This window comes from Plasmodium vivax, chromosome 3 (assembly GCF_000002415.2).
Source record: "Plasmodium vivax chromosome 3, whole genome shotgun sequence".
NCBI classification, from domain to species: Eukaryota; Apicomplexa; class Aconoidasida; order Haemosporida; family Plasmodiidae; genus Plasmodium; species Plasmodium vivax.
In genome coordinates this window covers 788107-809272 of record NC_009908.2, presented here as the reverse complement: position 1 = coordinate 809272, position 21166 = coordinate 788107, and the positions used below count along the sequence as shown (strand labels likewise).

The 21166-nt window shown below is 40.2% G+C and overlaps 3 protein-coding genes and 5 non-coding genes across 8 annotated transcripts in view, besides 3 other annotated features; 1 reads left to right on the top strand and 7 right to left on the bottom strand.

Annotated features, from left to right (window-relative positions):
• PVX_096072 overlaps positions 1-370 on the bottom strand; it is a 3892-nt gene extending 3522 nt beyond the window's left edge. The window contains exon 1 of the ribosomal RNA XR_003001218.1: positions 1-370. This exon is cut by the window's left edge and continues 3522 nt beyond it. This is a non-coding gene — a ribosomal RNA (large subunit 28S ribosomal RNA).
• Positions 371-625, bottom strand: PVX_096073. Its single transcript, XR_003001219.1, has one exon. It is a non-coding gene; the product is annotated as an internal transcribed spacer 2 (transcript).
• PVX_096074 lies at positions 626-785 on the bottom strand. The gene has a single exon (XR_003001220.1). It is a non-coding gene; the product is annotated as a 5.8S ribosomal RNA (ribosomal RNA).
• On the bottom strand, positions 786-1243 carry PVX_095997. The gene has a single exon (XR_003001216.1). It is a non-coding gene; the product is annotated as an internal transcribed spacer 1 (transcript).
• On the bottom strand, positions 1244-3307 carry PVX_096002. Its single transcript, XR_003001217.1, has one exon. It is a non-coding gene; the product is annotated as a small subunit 18S ribosomal RNA (ribosomal RNA).
• Positions 2084-2145: a microsatellite.
• Positions 2964-3009: a microsatellite.
• A 132-nt stretch (positions 3308-3439) lies between the features above and the next one.
• Positions 3440-3471: a microsatellite.
• A 7972-nt stretch (positions 3472-11443) lies between these two features.
• On the top strand, positions 11444-14362 carry PVX_096075 (hypothetical protein, conserved; the record flags this gene model as incomplete). The annotated part of the gene is made up of 2 exons (XM_001612722.1): positions 11444-11803; positions 12094-14362. The coding sequence occupies exons 1-2, from the start codon at positions 11667-11669 to the stop codon at positions 14360-14362; spliced, it is 2406 nt and encodes an 801-aa protein (XP_001612772.1). The 5' UTR covers positions 11444-11666.
• Positions 14363-14684: 322 nt separating this feature from the next.
• PVX_096080 (mago nashi domain containing protein) lies at positions 14685-16101 on the bottom strand. The gene is made up of 4 exons (XM_001612723.1): positions 15822-16101; positions 15472-15590; positions 15044-15321; positions 14685-14884 (listed from the first exon to the last, which is right to left on the bottom strand). Exons 1-4 carry the CDS (start codon positions 15854-15856, stop codon positions 14870-14872), a joined length of 447 nt encoding a protein of 148 aa, XP_001612773.1. The 5' UTR covers positions 15857-16101; the 3' UTR covers positions 14685-14869.
• Positions 16102-16368: 267 nt separating this feature from the next.
• PVX_096085 (hypothetical protein, conserved) lies at positions 16369-20836 on the bottom strand (the record flags this gene model as incomplete). The annotated part of the gene is made up of 2 exons (XM_001612724.1): positions 16369-16680; positions 16958-20836. 2 exons carry the CDS (start codon positions 20834-20836, stop codon positions 16369-16371), a joined length of 4191 nt encoding a protein of 1396 aa, XP_001612774.1.
• Between the last annotated feature and the right edge of the window lie 330 nt (positions 20837-21166).

Sequence of the window (21166 nt, the reverse complement as noted above, 5' to 3'; positions counted from 1 at the left end):
GTACTTGTTTGCTATCGGTCTCCTACACATATTTAGCTTTATGTGAAATGTATCACACGAATTAGTGCTCCAATCTCAAAGAACACGACTCTAGAAGTAAAATTCCAAAAAATAGAAAGCAACAAACTACGGGCCTTTCACCCTCTTAGGGAGAGCTTTCCTGCTCACTTCGCTTGAATGCTAAGGCATTAATTGGAAAATTACTCAACATGACAATTCCCAAGGTAAGCTTGCACAAACCGAGGGATTTTCCTTTTGAGCTGGTCCTTGTTCACTCGCCGTTACTAAAGGAATCATTGTTATTTTCTTTTCTTCCGCTTAATTATATGCTTAAATTCGGCGGATTCGCCCTCCTAACATAGAACCACGACGCGTTAGCGGCAATCAAGAAGTGAACTTCATGAAAGCTGCTTTAGCCAAAAATACAGTGCGCAAATAAACTGTTACTTTTACTACGCTATGAAGAAAATTTGCTTTTCCATGAGAAGTTTTCATGTAATCCTGCAAGCATCACTTTTTTACGGCAATACTTCAGAACACACTGTGAAGTAGCAGATTTGCCAAATCACCTTCTCTTCCTCTGCTCTGCAAAGGATTGCATTATATGGCTTTCTACACGTTCAAGTTTTTATGAAGGAGTACCATTATTCTTCAAAGAAGAATTGGTGTAGTTTACATTCAGCGTTCAGATGATTCACAGTCACTGCAATTTTCATTGCGTATCGCATTTCGCTGCGGCCTTCATCGCTGTAGGAACCAAGACATCCATCGTTAAGACTGTGCTAATTAATAGAGAATTACGCAATTGGGAAAATTAATAGAAATTTTACCTTCTTTTAATTTTCCCCTACTGCTTTTCTTCTTTATGTTAACTAGCAATATTTATAAACACACTTTTTATCATGCAGACATGACACATTTATGTAAAAGATTGATCGGTGAAAATTGTTGGGATTTCCTGCGCAAATTGAAATATCACCAACAAAACAAACATAATAATTTAATTAGCCATGTATTCGTAAAAATGCATATCAAATTAAACTATTACATTCATTTTACTGCCGATTATTCCAATTGCGCAGAGAAATCTTTTTTGCAAATGAAGACATACTTCGTAAATGAGGCAAGCAAATTGCAAAACAATTACTTATTCATTAAAACATCTTCCGATACTTCAAAAAACAAATAATTATCTCACTATTCGCCGCCAAACCACAAAGCAGTCCATTCGCCATCGTTCCAATAATGATCCTTCCGCAGGTTCACCTACGGAAACCTTGTTACGACTTCTCCTTCCTTTAAAAGATAGGATTTACGGTTTTTCCAGAAAAAAGGAGATATAATCCCCCTTCTTCTTGTCCAAACAATTCATCATATCTTTCAATCGGTAGGAGCGACGGGCGGTGTGTACAAAGGGCAGGGACGTAGTCAGCACAATCTGATGAATCATGCTTACTAGGCATTCCTCGTTCAAGATTAATAATTGCAATAATCTATCCCCATCACGATATGTACTGATAAAGATTACCTACACTTTTCAGTGGAGGAAAAATACGAAACAGCAAGCTGAATCGTAATTTTAATAACTCGTTATACATATCAGTGTAGCACGCGTGCAGCCTAGTTCATCTAAGGACATCACAGACCTGTTGTTGCCTTAAACTTCCTTGTGTTAGACACACATCGTTCCTCTAAGAAGCTTTACAATCAAGCAAATACATTCTTACGCGAAAAAGAAACAGTATGAAAAGCGAACTAAGTAGAAAAGGGAAAGGGAAACTGTTACGTATCCCAATATTTTCTTCAAAGTAAGCAAATCAACCGAATTCAGTCCCACGTAAGAATATGTCGTATTTGCCGCTAATTAGCAGGTTAAGATCTCGTTCGTTATCGGAATTAACCAGACAAATCATATTCACGAACTAAAAACGGCCATGCATCACCATCCAAGAAATCAAGAAAGAGCTATTAATCTGTCAATCCTACTCTTGTCTTAAACTAGTGAGTTTTCCCGTGTTGAGTCAAATTAAGCCGCAAGCTCCACGCCTGGTGGTGCCCTTCCGTCAATTCTTTTAACTTTCTCGCTTGCGCGAATACTCGCCCCAGAACCCAAAGACTTTGATTTCTCATAAGGCACTGAAGGAAGCAATCTAAGAATAAACTCCGAAGAGAAAATTCTTATTTTAAAATCTTTCATCCAAAGCCTAGTCGGCATAGTTTATGGTTAAGATTACGACGGTATCTGATCGTCTTCACTCCCTTAACTTTCGTTCTTGATTAATGGAAGTATTTTAGGCAAATGCTTTCGCAGTTGTTTGTCTCCAGAAAATCTAAGAATTTCACCTCTGACATCTGAATACAAATGCCCCCAAGCTACTCCTATTAATCGTAACTAAGCCAAAATAAGAAAAAAGAACAAAATTCTGACTTGTTCAATTTTGTTATTCCATGCTGTAGTATTCAAACGCGCAATGCTATATCTGTTTGCTTTGAACACTCTAATTTACTCAAAGTAACAAGGACTTCCATGCCGAAGCAAAGAAAGTCCTTAAAAAGAATCATTTTAATTAAAAGAACACATAATAGCAAAATGCGCACAAAGTCGATACGAAGTATCAGTTATGTGGATTAAGCTAGAAGCGTTGCTTAAAATATCGATTCTTTGAAATTCAACTACGAGCGTTTTAACTGCAACAATTTTAATATACGCTATTGGAGCTGGAATTACCGCGGCTGCTGGCACCAGACTTGCCCTCCAATTGAGTTTTGGGAAGGTTTTAAATTCCCATCATTCCAATTACAAAGCCAGATTGGCCTTGTATTGTTATTTCTTGTCACTACCTCTCTTCTTTAGAATTGGGTAATTTACGCGCCTGCTGCCTTCCTTAGATGTGGTAGCTATTTCTCAGGCTCCCTCTCCGGAATCGAACTCTAATTCCCCGTTACCCGTCATAGCCATGTTAGGCCAATACCCTAACATCAAAAGCTGATAGGTCAGAAACTCGATTGATACACACTAAAAATGGACGGATCCATTATGTGTCGCTTCTTTGTTATAATTCCTTAAGTTAATAACTTTTTTCTTAAAAGGCTTAACAAGTACACACTCAAGAAATGAATCAAGAGTGCTAAAGCAAGTATTAGCTACAGCTTTTCCGTAGTTATCCTTATAGAAAAAATGTCAAGTAGATTATAACTGTTTTAATGAGCCGTTCGCAGTTTCTACATATAAAATATGCATATACTTTCACTTGCATGGCTTAATCTTTGAGACAAGCATATGACTACTGGCAAGATCAACCAGGTTACTATTTATATGAAGCAACAGCATCAGAAAGGTAGTAGCGATTTGCCACAACCCTTCATTTGCTACGACGCCATATAAATGTTATTGCAATTCTTTTATTAATATTTATTATTATTCTTTCGAGTAATAATATACTAACAACTCACAGCTGATGTTTTATTATGTCATTTTCCTAATCATTTAGTTATTTTTTCTTATAACTTTATGATAGGAATTTTTGCACCTACTAAATCGTAAGAGTAAATACAAACAAATTGGAAATCTTTGAATAAACATTGCAAACTTTAAAAAGTAAGCAATAATTTCTCCAAATCATTCCTTGTAAGTAATTACCTCACTTCAGTATGATACTTTTTATAAGTAATACAAATTGTATAGCATACAATTGAACAGACTACCATTATTTAATGTTAAAACAAATTTAACTTAATATTTATTGAAACATTATTTGTTTTTTTCATTGCCTTGAACGTTTCATCCTTATAATGAAAAATCCAAGCAATTTTTGGTCTACTTAAAATAAGTAACAAAATAATTCAGTAAAAGGCAAAGGAATTTTTTATATACAAAAAAATCATACTTAAAATGTACTTCATATACGAATAAACAAAACTAAGAAATTTAGTAACTTCATTTGTAATTTGTTTGCTTGTTATAAATTCCTTAATTTTGCATACACGCACAAAAAATACAAATTAAATACTTTTTTTTACTATAAATTAAATCAAAAAAATAAATCAATGACTTCATCATTTTGAATTTCAATTGACTTATTTTTTGATCCTTTTTTTTTCTCGTTTTAAAATAGCAAATTTTTTTTTCCTTTTTTCTTTTTCCTTTCCTTTTACGGGAGCTTCGTGGAGGCCCTTCGTAAATCATTTATTACAAATTTGAAATTTTTTTTGACTGCTCTGTTCATGTTAAAAAATGTATATGAACATACCATGCTTCTCAATAAACTGGTGCTTTGCAATGAGACCACTAAAACGGTGCTCAAGCATCCACCCACTTATGCGCGAAATAATCCACTAAAAGAATTTGCCACGCTTGCATGCACTGCTAATCACATTAAAAATTCAAGGGCATATTTTTCCCCTAGCACGCACCATCCCCATCAGCATGGGTAAAATACTAGCCCCATTTAAAAATGCCGACCACAATGGCCCACGCCCTTCAGCCTATGAAATTTTTGCCTACATAAAATTTGACACTCTTGCTATGCAATGGAAATATTCATCAAAAAATTGCTTTAAAGTGGTATGGTGTAATGTAGCAAAATAGCAACAAATTAGCAGTGCTTAGCAGTATGTTGCACTATTTTGGGAAAATGTTGTCATTTTTTAAGTTCTACATTTTTTATTTTTTTTTATTTTTACTCCGCTTGTTCAGAACTTTTGATTGTCATCCCCCTTTGCGCTTGATCTGTATAACTGCAACTTAACGGAAGTTTTTTTTTTTTACAACTTGTACAGTTCCCTTTACTCCCAAAATAAATTTATTCAACTCAATTTATCCAAAGGGAAGTCCCATGTTGCAAGAAAAAACGCTTAAATATTTTATTTTAAACAAAAAAAAAAAAAAAAAAAAAAAAAAAAAAAACGTCAAGGTGATAGCAATTTTGTGAAGTCCTTTTTGGGGCAACCACCACCATCTGCTCGAACAAAGTGATGGACGCGCGCGTAGCGTCCAAATGGCGTTGTTCCTCCTGCAATGATATGCGCTGTTTTACGGTTTACGAGCGCACATAACCACATCATGAAAAAACAAAATCACAGTTATCGTATCTTATACTGCGACGAATAATTTGCCTACCATACAAATGAGCGCAATCCCCCCGTTCGGTGACGCCGTCCAACCCCCGCCACGCCACGCCACATTACAATAACGCCACCTCTTTGTGTATGAAGAGCGGCCACTCCCATTTTTTCGCGAACTTATCCCCGCGCAACCGCCCCCTCCTCCACACACGTCCCCATTCTGTATGTGCAAATTTCCTTTGCGCATAAAAAAAGCGCAACAATAAAAGCGCGATGATGATGGTGATGGTGACCACGATGATAATGATGATGATGATGGGAGTGTGCCCCCACGTAGCGCGCCACACCGAACTGCAACACCGCACAGTGCGAATATGCTTGTCAACGCTCGCCGCAGCGTTGCACCGACTGGCTCTCAACGCAGTAACGTCGTTAGTGTTCTTTTAAGTCAATTTGAAGAAAAAAAAGAAACAGATTATCTTATCGAACAATTTTGCACAAAAAAAAGGAACAAATTTAACACGTATTTGAAAATGTCCCTGTGAGTCTGCACCACAAATGGGCTTCACTCCCAAAAGAGTCCCATTCGGGAGCATGCATGTAGATGAACAGGCATGTAAACACGCATGTAAAATACACATGTAAAACACACATGTAAAATACACATGCATGTTTATTTCATTTTTTCCCATGTGCACACAACGCTTAAAAAACTTCTACATTTTTTTACGAAATAAAAGTGCACTCACAGGCTCGCTCAGCTGCGGATGAACAGCTTGGCAACACAAAAAAAAAAAAAAATGTGGTCAAATTTTTGTAAAAATCACTTAAAAAAAATACCAAAAAAAAAAATAAAAATACATCTTCTCACACCCAATGAGATAGAACTTAATTCTGTTTTTTTCTTTTTCTCAACTTGGAGCTCCTTCCTCTGCTTGACCCATCCCCCTTTGATGCCCTTCTATTTATGTAAAAATACAACGCCTCTGCATTTTTGTTAAACACGGTCGTAATCAAATTTCCAGACTTATCTCTGGTGGTAATTTCGTACGTTTGGGAATCTCCCCATGGTTCCGGAGTTTCCAATCTGTAAGCGAGAACGGGCAATGACAAAGTGGATGCATTTGGAATGGACCATAAATGAGCAAAAAAATAAAAAATAAAAAATAAAAAATAAATAAATAAATAAATAAATAAAAGAACATTTCAAGAGAACTCCCAAAGGCTCATGCCTCCAGCGTCCATCGTGGGGCATGCTACTATAAGTATAAAACTGTCGCGTGCCCATTTTAGGCGCCCTCTTCCACTTCCCTACCTCAAAATACGACGGTTCAATTCTTGGGGCGATCTACCAAAAGGGGGGGAAAAAAGACGCAAAAAAAGGAGAGAAAAAAATGTAAAAAGGTGCTAAAATGAGCGCGTGCAAATTCATTACACACGTTCTGCTTAATGAAGAAATTGATTTCTTCGGTTCCGTCTCGCGTACGCCGCACATGTGAGCATCTGCCTGGTAGGGGCAGATCCCCTCATACACCTACTTGCTGTAGTTCATCAAAAAGGAACTCTCCTTTGCCCGCTCACACTGCAAAACGAAACATAAATAGTTAATATTGGACGGCGCTCCAAGTACAGGCACGCTGCCATTAAGGCGCGCCATATAATAAAGATACCCACGCGCAGGTGCACTCCTCTGTGGGCAAAACGCGCTACTTTGCACGTATGAACGGTCACCCTAATATGGCCTCTAACCCACTTGGCATGGACTCCCCCCAAAAAAAACGGGGAACTCTTTCTCCCCATTCAAGTGCCCACACATGTAAACTTACGTATAGAACTATCCATATCAAAGAAAAAATAAAAAACTTTATTGAGAGCATTCTAGTGGAGGTTGGAAGTACTGCAAATGGGAAATGATTTTCTTATATACTATACTGCACAGCAGAAAGGCCTATTTCAAAAGGATGAGAATGAGGAGCTTCTACTATTCGCTGGAACGAGGGGTAATTCCTGCCTACTTGCTTCTCATTTAGCGCGTGTACTCTAATTTTGTGGCTATACTTATGCAAGCGCCTATTCGCACACACGCCTGTACAGTAGTTTGGCTAATTTTTTCAAATGCTGATTCTTAAGGGTGTACTTTTCTGAAATTTCTCAAAAAAGTTGGCAAATTGGCAAAACGGAAGCACACACTTGTGAACAAAAGGTAATGTTTACGCATTGGTTAATTTATTTTAATTTTTTTTTTTTTTTTTACCTCTCTTTTTGCCCCTATTTTTACCTCTTTCCTTTTACCCCCATTTTTACCTCTTTCCTTTTCGCTTTAATCTATTCCCGTTTCTCAGTTCAAAATGGTTGCAAATCTAGGACGTTTCTAACAGCCAAACGTACCAGAGTTAATTTTTCATTACAGACTTTGAAATTTATTTCCTCGATTCGGGGCCCCTGGTTACGCCTACACCCATTCGCTTTCGCGAAAAAAAGGTGTACAAATGTGTATACGTTTATAATGTGTACACATTGCCCATTTGTATATCCGTCCTGGTTGTAAAGAAATGTGCACACAATTTTTTTTAGCGTGGCCATCTCAGTTCCCCATTTTTTGAAAGCACTGAAATGAGCAATTTTCTCAAAAATTATATAAAAAAAAATTACATCCAAGTTGTAATTTTCTCTTCACATATTTTTTCCCACCTTACCAGTTGTTTGGTCTCCCTTTCTGCATAAATTGTAGTAATATATACTGCACATTAAGTACTTCATTTTTTTTTTTTAACGCTGGTCGTTCGAATGGGGAAATGCCAACCACGTGGCCAAACAGCAAATTACTCATCCATTGGTAAATTATAGAAAGGGGGGAAATGTAACCGTATATACATCTTTTTTTTTATTTTTTCCAATTGGCGTGGAAAAATAAAAAAACTCCTAATGCACTTGCATTTTCTGAATATAGAGCAAGTTAGATTTGTTCTAACCCCCCCAATTCGACCATTTTTGCTCCAAATTCTGCAATCCTTTGCGAACTTGTCACGTTTCACTTTCCTAAAATGATATAACTTTCACACACGTGACAAAATGCGGGTTCTAGTGAAAAGAAAGTGCTACTTCATTGGGAGGATTTTCTAACCAATTATTATGAGACCCCCACTTTTGGCGAATCTTCCAACTATGTCTCAGATAACGCGCATCATTTTTGCCCCTTCCTCCGTTAACGTATGTTTCCCCGTTGTCACTTTAAATTGGAAAAAGAAAGAAAACGTCATGGGAAACTAATCTATGTTTTACTCCCAAAAGTGTAAAGCGCAATGGTCACACAAAAGTTATAGCATTACCCGGAGGTTCTAAATCTTACCGACTCATTTCTCCCACTGCTAGACGCTTCAAACGCACCTCGAAATGTGCATTCGTATTCTTTCCAATTTGAAACCCCCCACTGGAAGTGCAACTTATCATAAAAATTTTTCACACACCGGCTACCTACTAAAGCGATAAAAATAAATAAATAAACAGTGGAACCGCCAGCAGGGTTGACACGCACCTATGCAGGTCTACATATGAACCAACTTAAACGGGGGATGAACTGCTGACGGGGTTCCCTTTTACTCGCATGCAACTTGGACGCAATTTTAACTTCCGCTTGGAATGAATCTACATGCGGTGTAAAAAGTGGACGTGACTGAATTATCCAACTGATGGCACTTTCTTGTGAAAAAATAAATAATTCATTTTATGCTCTCCAATGTGGAGGCGTCCCAAAAAGTTTTACTACCCAGGGGGGGGAACAATACCGCGTACTGTCCTGCACAAATGCGCATGTTCACTCGTGTGTATCATTCGATGGACCATTCCTATATGTCTGCTTCGTAGGCCCATCCCCAGTTTATTTTTGCCTCCTAAAAATTGGAAGCAAAGCTGAAAAAATTGTGCCTATCGAGGTGCATCAATCTGGCCAATGAATTCGTGCCGCTTCTTCACCAACACATACGCATAGTCACACCTGCGTTTATATTACCCAATTGGAATGTACCATTGGGGACCTCCACTGCGTGTAATGAGCCCTTCTCGGATTACCCCTTCGAAATAAAAGAGAGCCCGCCATTTAGGGTATCCTTTTCACCTAACTCAATTAGCTCAATTGTGTGCCGAACCATACATGTATTACCCAAATGTAGGAGCTTCCATTTCTATAAAACAGCGTCGTTGCCCCACCTAGAAAAAAAAAAACTCCTTTTCACTTAGGTAGTGCACAGCTTAGAGGGATGCATAGTCCCCTTTGTTGTCAATCCCTTTTGAGCATATTCTGCACAGAAATGGAGAACACAACAGGAAGAATTGGATTCCCCCCATTTATACAATTCATATGACACTGTTCTGTATGGCCACCATTTGGATTTTTTTTTAGCGGTAAAAAAGAAAAAAAAAGGAAGGCAGCCCTTCTAACGGAGTTGTTCAAAGATTAGCAGTTTAACACTGTTCGAGTTTAACACACACGTAGCAAAAAAAAGAAAGAGAAAACGAAAAAAACGGTCATGTGCAACTTCCGTGTAGACAGAACTAAGCGGACGGTAAACGAAAAAAAAAATAAAAAAAAATAATCACTTCGAACGAAAAGCATCCTCAGAGATAAAAAGGTTATACTTAACTCTTGTAAAAATTAATTCCTCTGAATTGCTTACCTTCTAAAGATTCCCTTGGTCTTCCTTTTCTTCCCATATTTTTCCCTCCTAAATCTCTCTTCAGTTAAAAGCAGAACTACACATGGTGTCCCCCTCATAGTAGTCACCGGTCCGCCCATCTTTCATGAAAAAAAAAAGAAACATTCCCATCCTTTACTGGCACGTTAAAGCCTTACACGAACCGTCCACGCAACTTATCAGGGCATTGCAAATGTCTGCTATAAAATTAGCCAAAGTTGTCATGCAGCCAACGATTGGATTCGCCATTTTGCAAAATAGTGGTCTTTTAACAAAAAAAAAAAAAAAAAGGAAATTTATTTTTTTTTTTACTACATAAACAGATTAACGTTAAGGTTTCCCCTACAATACGAGTCACTTTTGCTAAAAAAGCGTTACAAAAATGAGACACTTATGTTTTCTACGAATTTGTCTACCAGCGAGATTGTGTTTAATTTTCTCTTTTACGTGTTTGCAAAATAAACGCTTGTAAAATTGTACAACTATGGAATTGTTAAAGAAAATGTTTCACAAATGGCAGACAATTTTTTTTTTTTTTTTAATATATACATTTTAAGTGATTTAAAAAAAAAAAAAAAAAAAAAAAAAACAGCTAGCCAAAATGGCACGCAAAAATGTCACCATATCGAAGGAAAAATAGCCAAGTCAAGAAAAAGGGGCCAAAAAGTGTGCCATCCCCTCCTTTTGAAGAATGCTCAAACGTTAAAAAAAGGAAAAAAAAACGCGCAACGCATTTTCCATCATCAAAAAGGTAAACTAAAAGAGATGCGCATTTCTGCCATTTGACGAATCAACAAGTGGCAAAGTAAAACCAAATGGATCCACAACTGCGTTACTGCATATGGACAAGCCGAAGAGACCAAGTACCCAAAAAGGAAACATTTCTGCAAAAAAAAATATCGCTTGCGAAAATAAAAAGTGCGCTTCTGAGAGATGTTCCATGTTACGCTTCTTTCCCTTCATGAGAAGTGCACAGCAAGTGATTAAAAAATGTCCACCATAATATGCCCTTTAAAACGTGTACATATGTAGGGAACAACGAATACTTAACTTGGTTCCCCCTTTGCGGGGAATCACCAACCTGCTTTACGCATAGTTAACAACTGTTAAAGGAAAAATTTCCATACAAGTGGGTTGTGGGCCCCATCGAATAAAATGGAATCACCTGATAATGCAAAGCTGATGCACAAAGTTTCCCCCCTTTTTTTTATCAAAATTGCGGTACAAGGGGAGGGGGGAAAAACCTCTCGCAGCGTCTTAAAATGGTGAAATATTTTAAAAGTGCTTTCCCCCCAAAAAACATTCTCAACTTCAGTATGAAAACATGCCACCTGCGAAGCAATTTTATGTAGCAACGTATCGCTGGACTTCAACATATTTAAAATGGTTCCTTCACTTCAAAAGATTAGGTAACTTCTCCGAAAATACATGCGGTAGTATAATCTTTTTTTTTTTTTTTTTTTTTCATCCCGCCATCACGTGTTGCATTTTCCCTCTTCGCCCATTTTGCTCGCCTCCCAGTCACCTTTGCGGGGCTGCTATAATATATCATACATACATATATATTATGCATATTTGCCGATATTTTTTTTTTTTTTTTTGCGCCCCTTTTTTCCCGGTATATATTTCACATCAATGTAGGAAATAAACTCCTAAGCCTAAGGACGCATTATTTCCGCGATTTTTTTAACTTCATCCCTGAAAATGCAAAATAAGGGAACCACAAAATATAGGTTACGTCGACTTATCGTTTGAGGCGATCGGCACTTTACTTGGCGTGAATTGTGCTACTCCGCCGCTTCCTTCTTTGCTCCCAAAGAAATGCGTGAACTATTTTTTAAACATAACCGCATCGGCGCGCATGTAGCAAAAACAAGGTAAGTGAGCGGATAAACCATTTGACAGGAAACGATGCAAGTAATTACGTCCGATAAGATAGGCCTACTCAAGTATGTACAATGCAGACCCAAGAGTTCCATTTCTGAGCAAACGCTCCAGCCCGACTTGAGGAGAACAATCAACCACGTGACGTGGTCCGGCGGATACGGGTAATACATTTTTATATATCCACCGTGTTGCGCGCGCATGTACCGTACTTCTACAGGCGCATCAGTGTGATATGTAGATGTTTATACGAGGGGAAAGAGCGGCTTGCTCTTCCCACCATAAGCGTTACCGCGTTTACTGCCTCATATTGGGTGCAAGCCACTATTGCCGCTTACGCGACGTGCAAGTGGAAGCGCCGCAAATGGGTGTATATGCCTGTCCTAAAATGTTCACACGCCACGCATATCCCACCAGTTACTCACTTTTTTCCCTACCTCCCCCCCTCTAATAGAGGATATGAAGAGTCACAAATAACGCTATGCAGAAAGAACGGACTAGTCGAAGGTTTTGCCTTCCCGTATGATGAACCAAACCCGAACATCAGCGACATATGCTTGCTATCATTTCTTAGTTGCAACAATTGTATTTACACAAGGATGCTTAATCAGCACCATAGCGTGATATACAAAGATTTGCTCGATAAGGAAAAAGAGAGGTATACTAATTATGCCGAGTTCATGCCCCTCTACACCAGTGAAAATGTAAAAAATGGAGTGTATGAAAGTTACCTGCAAAATGATAGACTTCTCCTCACCGTGAGTAATGGGGGACATGTGCATGTGCTAAATTGGGACTGCGACAACGAACGTGGTAAGTACCACCTCAGTAAGGAAGATGAAGTGAAGCACGAAAAGGATGCTGCGAAAAAAAGGCAGCTTTATTTTAAAAACTACAAAAACGAAGTATTGCAGTGTATCGAATTCAAACAAATTGAAGAAAAAAATAGCCACAACAATGTCATCATAAAAACAAACGAATATACAAATGTGAGAGTGGAAGATATATGCACAGATTATCACTTCGATAATATGCTTTCCGAAGAAGCCATCTGCCAGTCGTACATCTTAAGTAACCCAATTGATGCTGCCTGTGTCAATGAGGTACTAACAAACAGACTGGCCATCGGGGGCTACAAAAATTGCTTAAAAGTATTTGACTTATTCACGGGCAGCTACCTCTGGAAATCAAAAAACATAGGAACGACTTTGCTAAATTTAAATTGCGAAAGTTTAATAAAATCTGTGAGCTTCCTAAACGACATCAATGTCAACATACTGTCAGCTGCAACGTATGACCACAAAATTATTCTGTATGATATGCGTTGCCAAGAAAAGCCGGTCTACGTTTATGACCACTATAAGAGGGGGAATATCAGTCGAAATAAGTTTTCCTGTTTCGATCATAACTACTCGGAGAGCGACCTCGTGTTTACGTGTATAAGCAGCAGTTCACACGTGGGGCGGGAGGAAATGGAGACCAAGGGAGCGCCGCAGACCCAGGAGGGAGAAGTGGATGGGGATAACGAACAAGGCGAAAAGAGAAACGGAGAGGCAGACCATAAAACAGAGAAGAAACGACGCGCCAGCAATTTGGCACCCCAACCACACTATGCAGAGGAAGAACTCCACGTCAAATTTAACGCCAACCAAGTGAAGGCCAACAATTTTAAAATGCATGAAGAACTTCAGCAGCAAAAGAGAGGCGGAAACGAAACAACAGGAGTGAACCCAAATGGGGATGCACAGGAAAAAAAGGATGACAATCCATCCCCCCAGAGGAACCCAAACGAATCACAGTGCAGCAATTACTTCATAAAAAAACTCGCCTCCAAGGACAGCCAAATTATCTTCCTTTCGGACAACTACGGAAACGTGTACAAATTCGAAGTCGTCACGGGGAACAAACTGCTACAATATATTTATATCAAAAAATGCGCACAGGAAAAGCTGACATGTGAAGAAGAGAAAAAGGGAGACCCCTCCTTTCTACTTCAAAACAAACAAAGCTTGTACGAATTTTACAAAGAATATCAAAGCAGTAATAAAAGTCACTTACGAAATGACTTGCCTGTTATGTGGGCCAAAGACAACTTTGACCAATTCTTAATTCTATTTCTTAAAAAATTTAAAATCCATAATGGGGCCATATCTTCTCTAAGTTTACACAGGGGAGGGAATTTTCTTTGTTCAGTTAGCTATGACAGATTTTTAAGTATACTCAATTTGGAGATGAAAAAAGTTATTAAGAGAGTACATGTCGGTCATATACTGACCAGCTGCTTGTTTCGGTCCCTTCCCATTGATGAGTCTGAACATACGGTGAAGAATGGGGGCGGGCCCAAGGCATCCAAGCGGCAGAAAACGCTCCAGCAGGTGGGGGACTCAGAGGAAGAACCATCTAGTGAATGCGAAAGTTGGCACGACTCCTCGAATGAGTCCGACGAGGGGGTAAGCAAAGGGGGGAAACGCCGTCGGGGGGAGGCCGGCAAGGCAGAAGGGGAGGACGAAGAAGAGGAGGATGATTATGAAGAGGAGGATGACGAAGAAGAGGAGGATGAGGATGAAGATGATAATGACGAGGATGATAATGATGAAGATGACGAGGATGACGATAACGACGACGATGATGACGATAACGACGACGATGATGACGATAACGACGACGATGATGACGATAACGACGACGATGATGACGATAACGACGATGACGATGGCGAATAAAGCTAAAGCGCCCATGTGGCACAAAAGAAAGACACAACAACTAGCGCTGAGGACGCCCCTTCAATTAGCAAAGCGGTGCCCGCAGTTGAGCCACTCCGCATGTTGTAAAAAGGGGCCAAAATGTGGTATCTCCCCATTTGGACCACCAATAAGAGGGCTCAATTTATTTGTCTCTACCTTTGGAAAAATGCCTCCCCACGGATGGCGTGTCATACGCCTAGGGAAATTCCCTTTCACCGCAACTTCATGCAGTGTTCTTTTTAATTAAAAATGTCAATTTTGGGTCATTTGTTTGGTTTTACGTTTTTTTTTTTTTTTTTTTTTCAACGTTTCTTTGGCATTCTGCACACAGGAAACGTCCTTCACATGTATATGCAAACACATATGCACAGACATGATTACCTTTTTTTTTTTAACTTAAAAAAAGAGTAAAAAAAAGGTTTTAACAAAGCATACCGTTGTGCTGGTATGTAGGGATGTGTGAGGGGAAGAATCCTGGGTATCACTTCACACAGGCTTAATCTGAAAAGGGGAAAAACACGTACGTCAGTTTTAACCATGAGATGGGGTTGTACAAACGTGCGATAAATTCCATTTGGGGGGAAGCGCTTCACCGCATGAGGGCTCCTCCAACATATACACACACTTTATATAATTATTGCTCCTTACTTCCCTACTTACCCTAAAGTGCAAGCAAATGAGAGAAAACAAGAAACACTTCAAGTCCTGCACAAGGTAGTAGAACACTCTGAGTCCTTCTGGGTCATCGCACTGTTTCACATCAGAAAGAGACCCAATTTTGGAAGTCGTAAAATAATATTCATTCCCATCTAAGAAAATTTCTAGCTCCTGTTTTCCTATTTTGTCCGGGGCAGGCCATAACTTATCGCTTTCTTTGCAAATCTCCGATTCTTCAATTATGCGTTTTAGCTCATTCAGTACGGACTTACTCACGTAGGCTGAAAAAAGGGGAGCCAATAAAGGGGACAGTCAGTGATAATTAATATAAAAGGAGGTCTCTCCTTCTCGCTGGCTAACTCCAACCTTGGCATATGCACAGATGAACCAGCCATATGCCGCGAAGCATACACCTGTGCATTATCGCTTACCCTCCTTCCTTATAATTTTGTCATTTTTATAATTAGAGTTGTTAGCATATCTTAGTCTCCCCTTGGAGTTGAATTCAAACTCGAGGAACTCATGGCCGAATTTCCCTTCATGCCCAACGCTGAAAAAAAGGGGAGTGTACAGAGGGGGGGCAGCGATGTGGTGATAGGGCCATATGGTGATAGGGCGGAGAAGGTCCACCCACCCCCTTCTATCGGCATCTACACATGTTTACGTCACCGCACCGATCGCCCTTCCGCGAACACAACGTATCAGTCAACATCGCCGCACAGTAGGGAGAACCCCACGAGAGTAAGAAACACTCATTAGTAAGCGACCCTTTTTTACTTACTAGTATCTAAAGGAAAATCTATCTCTCTTGGACATTTCCCCTGTGATAAGCTTTTTCTCTGGCGGCTATTTGTTGCAAATGCATATATATATCACATTTATGGGTGTTCATATGTACATTTAAAAAATGCTGCGCTGAGAAGCGGAGGAAATGCTGACTTTCTTTAATGACACTTTTTAAAAGCAGCTGTTGGAGGGAATTTTTTTGTTTCCTTTTCTGTAGCCCTTTTTTTAATTCGCATCGCTTTCGCAATTTTCATGTTGTCAGTTAAGGGGGACTCAAAAAAAAAAAAAAAAAAAAAAAAAAAACAAATTACAATGTTGCCTACAAAAAATTGGCACGGATAAACAATGCGGTGGAGAACGAAGTGCACCTTTGCTTTTCGAATTACGCAGGCACTTCGAGAAACGGCAAAAGTGACAAACAAGTAAAAGCTAGTAAATGTGAGCGGCTCTGTTTAAAAAAATGCCTGGCTAGCTTTTCACGATAACATAGAAATTGGTGAGTATGCGCTCCCCACAATACACCCCTTTTGGTCGTCCACCTTTTAAAGATACTTCTCTACTAGCAACTTGACCCGCGGGAAAAGGTATCTCTTTTCCTTTTGCGGCATTTCGTTCAGTGTGCACCTCAGCCGTTCGTTGAGTTTTTGCAGGCTCCATTTTGCTGCTGCAAGTGGGGGTTCGCCCGGTACATCTGGGCCATCTGGATTATTAGCCTTATCTCCTTCATAAGCCTCATTTGCCGCTTTTGCCGCATTTACCGCATCTCCTGTCGCGCCCCGACAGGGTGTCACCTCCATCGTCTTCGCGACCTCCTCCATGATGCAGTACGCGCACAGAAGGGTATCTATTAAGAACTGCACGGGGGAAAAAAAAAGTAGCAAAATGGAATGGAGCGATTCAGCTATGTAAAATGGGCAGTCAGGCCTACCCATGCCAATCACGCCACTTATGGAGAATGCGCATGAGGATAAAACGAAACAGACGGGGGGGACCACCGCACACTCAAATGCACACATATGTAGAGTAAGCACAAGCGATACTTGGCCCCACAGATAGGGGATATAATAATGGCGCTCTCTCGCCCGCGAACCGCCAAGTTCATTCGCGCAGGGCGCCCTCGCTTCCACTTACCGAGATGCAGTAGTAACTGCGCTGGGAGAAGGGACCATCAGACAAGCCCCTAACTCTCTGAATCAACGATGACACCAAATGATGGAAAAAAAAGAAAAAGTTTAAATCGTAAAGGTACCCATTTGGAAAGCAGTCCGAATTGTTAACCAACCGAGCAAACAAAATATTTCTGTTGAGTGACATTTTAAAAATGGTGATTGTCAGCAATTTGATGATCCCCCTTACGGGTACATCTACTATGCTGTTGAAACTGACGATGGTTATGCTGCTCTCAATTTTGGTGAGCATATTTTGAAATTCTACGTGGGTGCTCAGATTATATTCTAAGTCCACGCTGGGCATTTGTTGGAGGTCCCCATTCACGCTGCACGCGTACATAACGCCTTGCTCGAATAGGACGTCAAAAAATCTACAGGCCATGTGTGAGTGCGGCATCACATATGCGAACTTATCCAATTGGGATTCTTCTTCCTTGCTGCCACTTTTGAAAAGGGTCTCCTTCACGAACGCGACAAAAGTAGGCACGTCAACCGTCACATCTGCGCTGTGGTCGTAGTAGATATGCTCCCGTCCAACCGGTGCATCCGATTGTAAATCCGCTTCGCCCTCCTTGGCAGCGGTCAAATCACCAGTAACTTCTCTTCCTCTGCGATTTTGCCCCTCATCGATTGCTCCTCCCTCCAGGTTGAAACTTCCCCTCCTCTTGGACAACAAACAAGGGAACAAATAAAAAGATACGAAATAAAACAGAAAAGCCGCTTTAACAAGTAGGAACAATCTATCGCAATCGTTTGAACACCCTGCCTGGGGGAGACGAGTCAACGCCACCCGCTCGATTACCCCAAATAAGTAATCCATTATGAAAAGGGAGTTATTCGGATTCTTTGCCTTATTCCCCATGCATATGTTAACATTCGAAATGATGAATGCCATTCGTTTTATAATTAAAATGAGTTTCGCAACGGTAGTGTCTCCACCTGGGAGGTGCGTAACGGTTTTGTCTCCACCTGAGGGGTTCGCAACGGCTTTGTCTCCACCTCCGTTTGAACCCTTCACTTGCATAACCGTGTATATGTCATTTCGGACGATAAAATCCCATTCGGATAAGCTCATCTTGAGAAAGAAAAGTAAAAAATCTTCCCTATACAGATAATCCTTGTTTATCCTATATGTGTATTTTTTTTCGAGCAAACAGAGAGGCGTCCCTTCTTCTGTCCTCCCCCCATCTGGGTTGACCCCCGCATCGCCCTGGGGACCCTCTTCAGGAGAAAGACCAACCAAAGGGGAGTAGCTACCCTGAGTGTTTACTACACATGTGCAGTCATCCCTATGAGGGGTACGAAAAACCCGGTCCAGAAGAATCATGGCTTCTTCCTCCCCCAGGGCAAAGCGCAAGGTACTCCCCTCCTTCTCAAATTTTAAAATCAAAAAATAAATGAACAAGAGCAACCTGCTACTCCTATTCTCGTACACAAAATACAGATTAGAAATTATCTCAAAGGAGAGGATGACGTGTCTATTTTTGCTTAAAAAGTGATCAATCAGTATCTCTCCCTTGTCCTTCATCACATCATCCAAGTGGGTCCTTACATCGAGGAGAAGCAGCTGTTCCATTTCCAGCTTGGCGCCACTCCAATGCTTAAAATCCCCGTACGGCTTCTTTACCTTGCGCTTATTTACACTTAGGAAGGAAAGGAAAAAAAGGCAGTTATTCACAAAAAGGGGGTTCTCATAGCTATACAAAATGGAAAATAAATTTCCAACAAAACAATCAAAAGTCTTTCTCGTAATTATGTTAATGGTACTTCCTCCATTCTGCACAAACGAAATCGCCTCCATTGTTCTCCTCCTCTCTTCTTCATTAAATATTTCGAAAAAAGCGTCGAAGAAGTTACTATTTATGAAGCACTCACAGTCCGCTAAAAGTACGAACATGAAAGGGGTGGTTAAGAATGGAAATGATGACCCCCTCTTTTGGGAGCCTCCCTCATCCCAGACACCCGCACTCCTCCCCTGGTTGCTACTCCCTTGTGTGTTTTCTTTCGAAGAATTGGAGAGTCTTTCCCCCACAAGTGGTGCTTCATAATCTAGTTGATTCACCCCCCCATTTGCCTGCTGCGCGAGGATAATTACAAAGTAGCAAAAGCGATCCATCTGGTCGATACTTCTTTGCGAAAAGTTGCTCAAATAGTTTAAAACGAGTCCACATAGAACTCTCATTTCTCCGCCATTCTCATACAGGAGTATTTTTTTTTCCACCAATTTGATTATCCTTTCGGCATGGCTATAGGCAATATTACTGTTGTTGCTTTTCTCCTTCTGGTTTGTGTTCTTCCCGCTTGTTTTTCCCTCACGGGGTTCTCCATCTTGCCACAGCGTTTTCCTATCCTTTCGGTGAATAAACATTTCGTAGAGGCAGACTAACAGGTGAAAGTACTTCCTTGCGTACTTCTCCACGTTCTTGTGTGTCCCCTTCTGCCTCTTCCCATCAAAGAGCTTGTTGAGTACATGGGTGCTTACCTCCGTGTGACTGCTCCCTTCACTGTGATGAAGCGGATTTCCCCTTTTTACATCCCCGTTTGGGGCGCCTCCGCTCCTTTGATGCTCCGGATTTTCTCCGCTAAAAAATTCACATCTTAAAAGGGCGTAAAAGTAAATGGAGAGGCAATACTTCACTAACCCTGCGTAGTTTATTGAAGCCCTCCTATTGGCGTCCTCAAAGTGTTTCACCTCTTTTCCACACAGAGATAAAACCAACAGGATGAAGTAGCAAATCATGTTCAACACCTTTTTGCAGCTACTTATCTCAGCTGCATGTTCGTTAATCACCCCCATGGCTCTCTGCAAAAAATTGTTAAGTAGAGTCATCATTTCTTGCTTAAAAATTGTTTTTTTTTTCTTCTTCATCATAAAAGTTATTACTTTTAAAATCTTCGTGTATAGGTGAATCAAATCTACGTTGATCGAATTGTACACAACTTCATCCATAAAGTTGCACAGACATTTCAGTAGTTTTGTGTAGATCTCCATCTTGGTTGCCACCTGGATGCTCGTTTTTTTCTCCTTCTGCAGCAGGAAGGGGTCGTTACAGCTGTTTCGCCTGTTTGTACGGGTTATGAATTCGTAGCAGTTATCCGGGTCTCCCCTCGATTCGTCATCTGGAACTTCTTCCCCATGGGGAGGATCCCCCTCCTCTGCTATGTCAATGTGTGTCTCTTCCACGGAACCACCTCTTCCTTGTTGCTTCACCCCACTGGGGAGGTTCCTCCCCCCCCGCTTGAACCTCCATTTGTGCTTGAACAAGAGGAAGAAATACCTCACCGTTGTGACTTGCTTCTCAATCGGCAGCGAAACGAAGCAGCCCAAAATGTTGCTCAAAAATTCATAGAAAAACTTATGGCAGTAGTGAATCTTCGTAAAAAAGAAGCTGTGGCACAGCTCCAGGTTTAGCACCTTCAGAGGGACTCTTCCTATCTTCAACGAATGAAACAAGCAAGTTTTAATCTTGCTGTGGAAGACGTCAAAATCGATATGACTATTCACCAAATGGTAAAATATTTTGGAGGAATAATTTCGGACATTTTCATCATCATCTATGATGCCCTTTCCGTAAATCTCCAAAATTTTGGGCACATGGTTTGCAATTAAATTTTTGTTTTTCCTTATGGCTTTAACTAGCTTGGCGTAATTCAGCTGCCGTATTTTATTCGACGCATGATCTGTTTTGGCGAATATCGAGAGGTCGAATTCGTTTTCGGCGTCCTTCCGAATTATTTTCTCCTTAATTTTTGTTCTTTTTAAGCATTTTGAATAATCTATTTTGGTTTCCTTCGACTTTTCCCTCTTCTTCTTGTCACTTTTGAGTTTTAGGACGCCCATTTTGTCGCATCATTGGTTGGCAGCTTATATGCTAGGGTTAGGGTTAGGGTTCAGGTTTAGGGTTAGGGTTCAGATTTAGTGTTAGGGTTCAGATTTAGGGTTAGGGTTCAGATTTAGGGTTAGGTCGCAGGAATATATTTTTGCAACGGAGAAGTCTTATATTATTGCATTTGCGCTGCTACTATAAAAGGATAAGGCGAGTGGTATTCCTTTCAGTGGGGTCTTTCAACAATGAGAATGTTTGTCAAAATTGAGGGAAACTAACATATTCCTTGACAAACATAACAAAGGCATGCTTCTTAAAGAAATAATAAAAACATTCCCTCTCGC

Coding starts and splice junctions, on each gene's coding strand:
- PVX_096080 (XM_001612723.1), bottom strand. CDS start 15,856: ATGTCCAAGAGAGATAGATTTTCCTTTAGATACTA. Junction 15,591..15,821: donor AGATTTTCCTTTAGATACTA/GTAAGTAAAAAA, acceptor CCTTTTTTTCAG/CGTTGGGCATGAAGGGAAAT. Junction 15,322..15,471: donor CAAAATTATAAGGAAGGAGG/GTAAGCGATAAT, acceptor CCCTTTTTTCAG/CCTACGTGAGTAAGTCCGTA.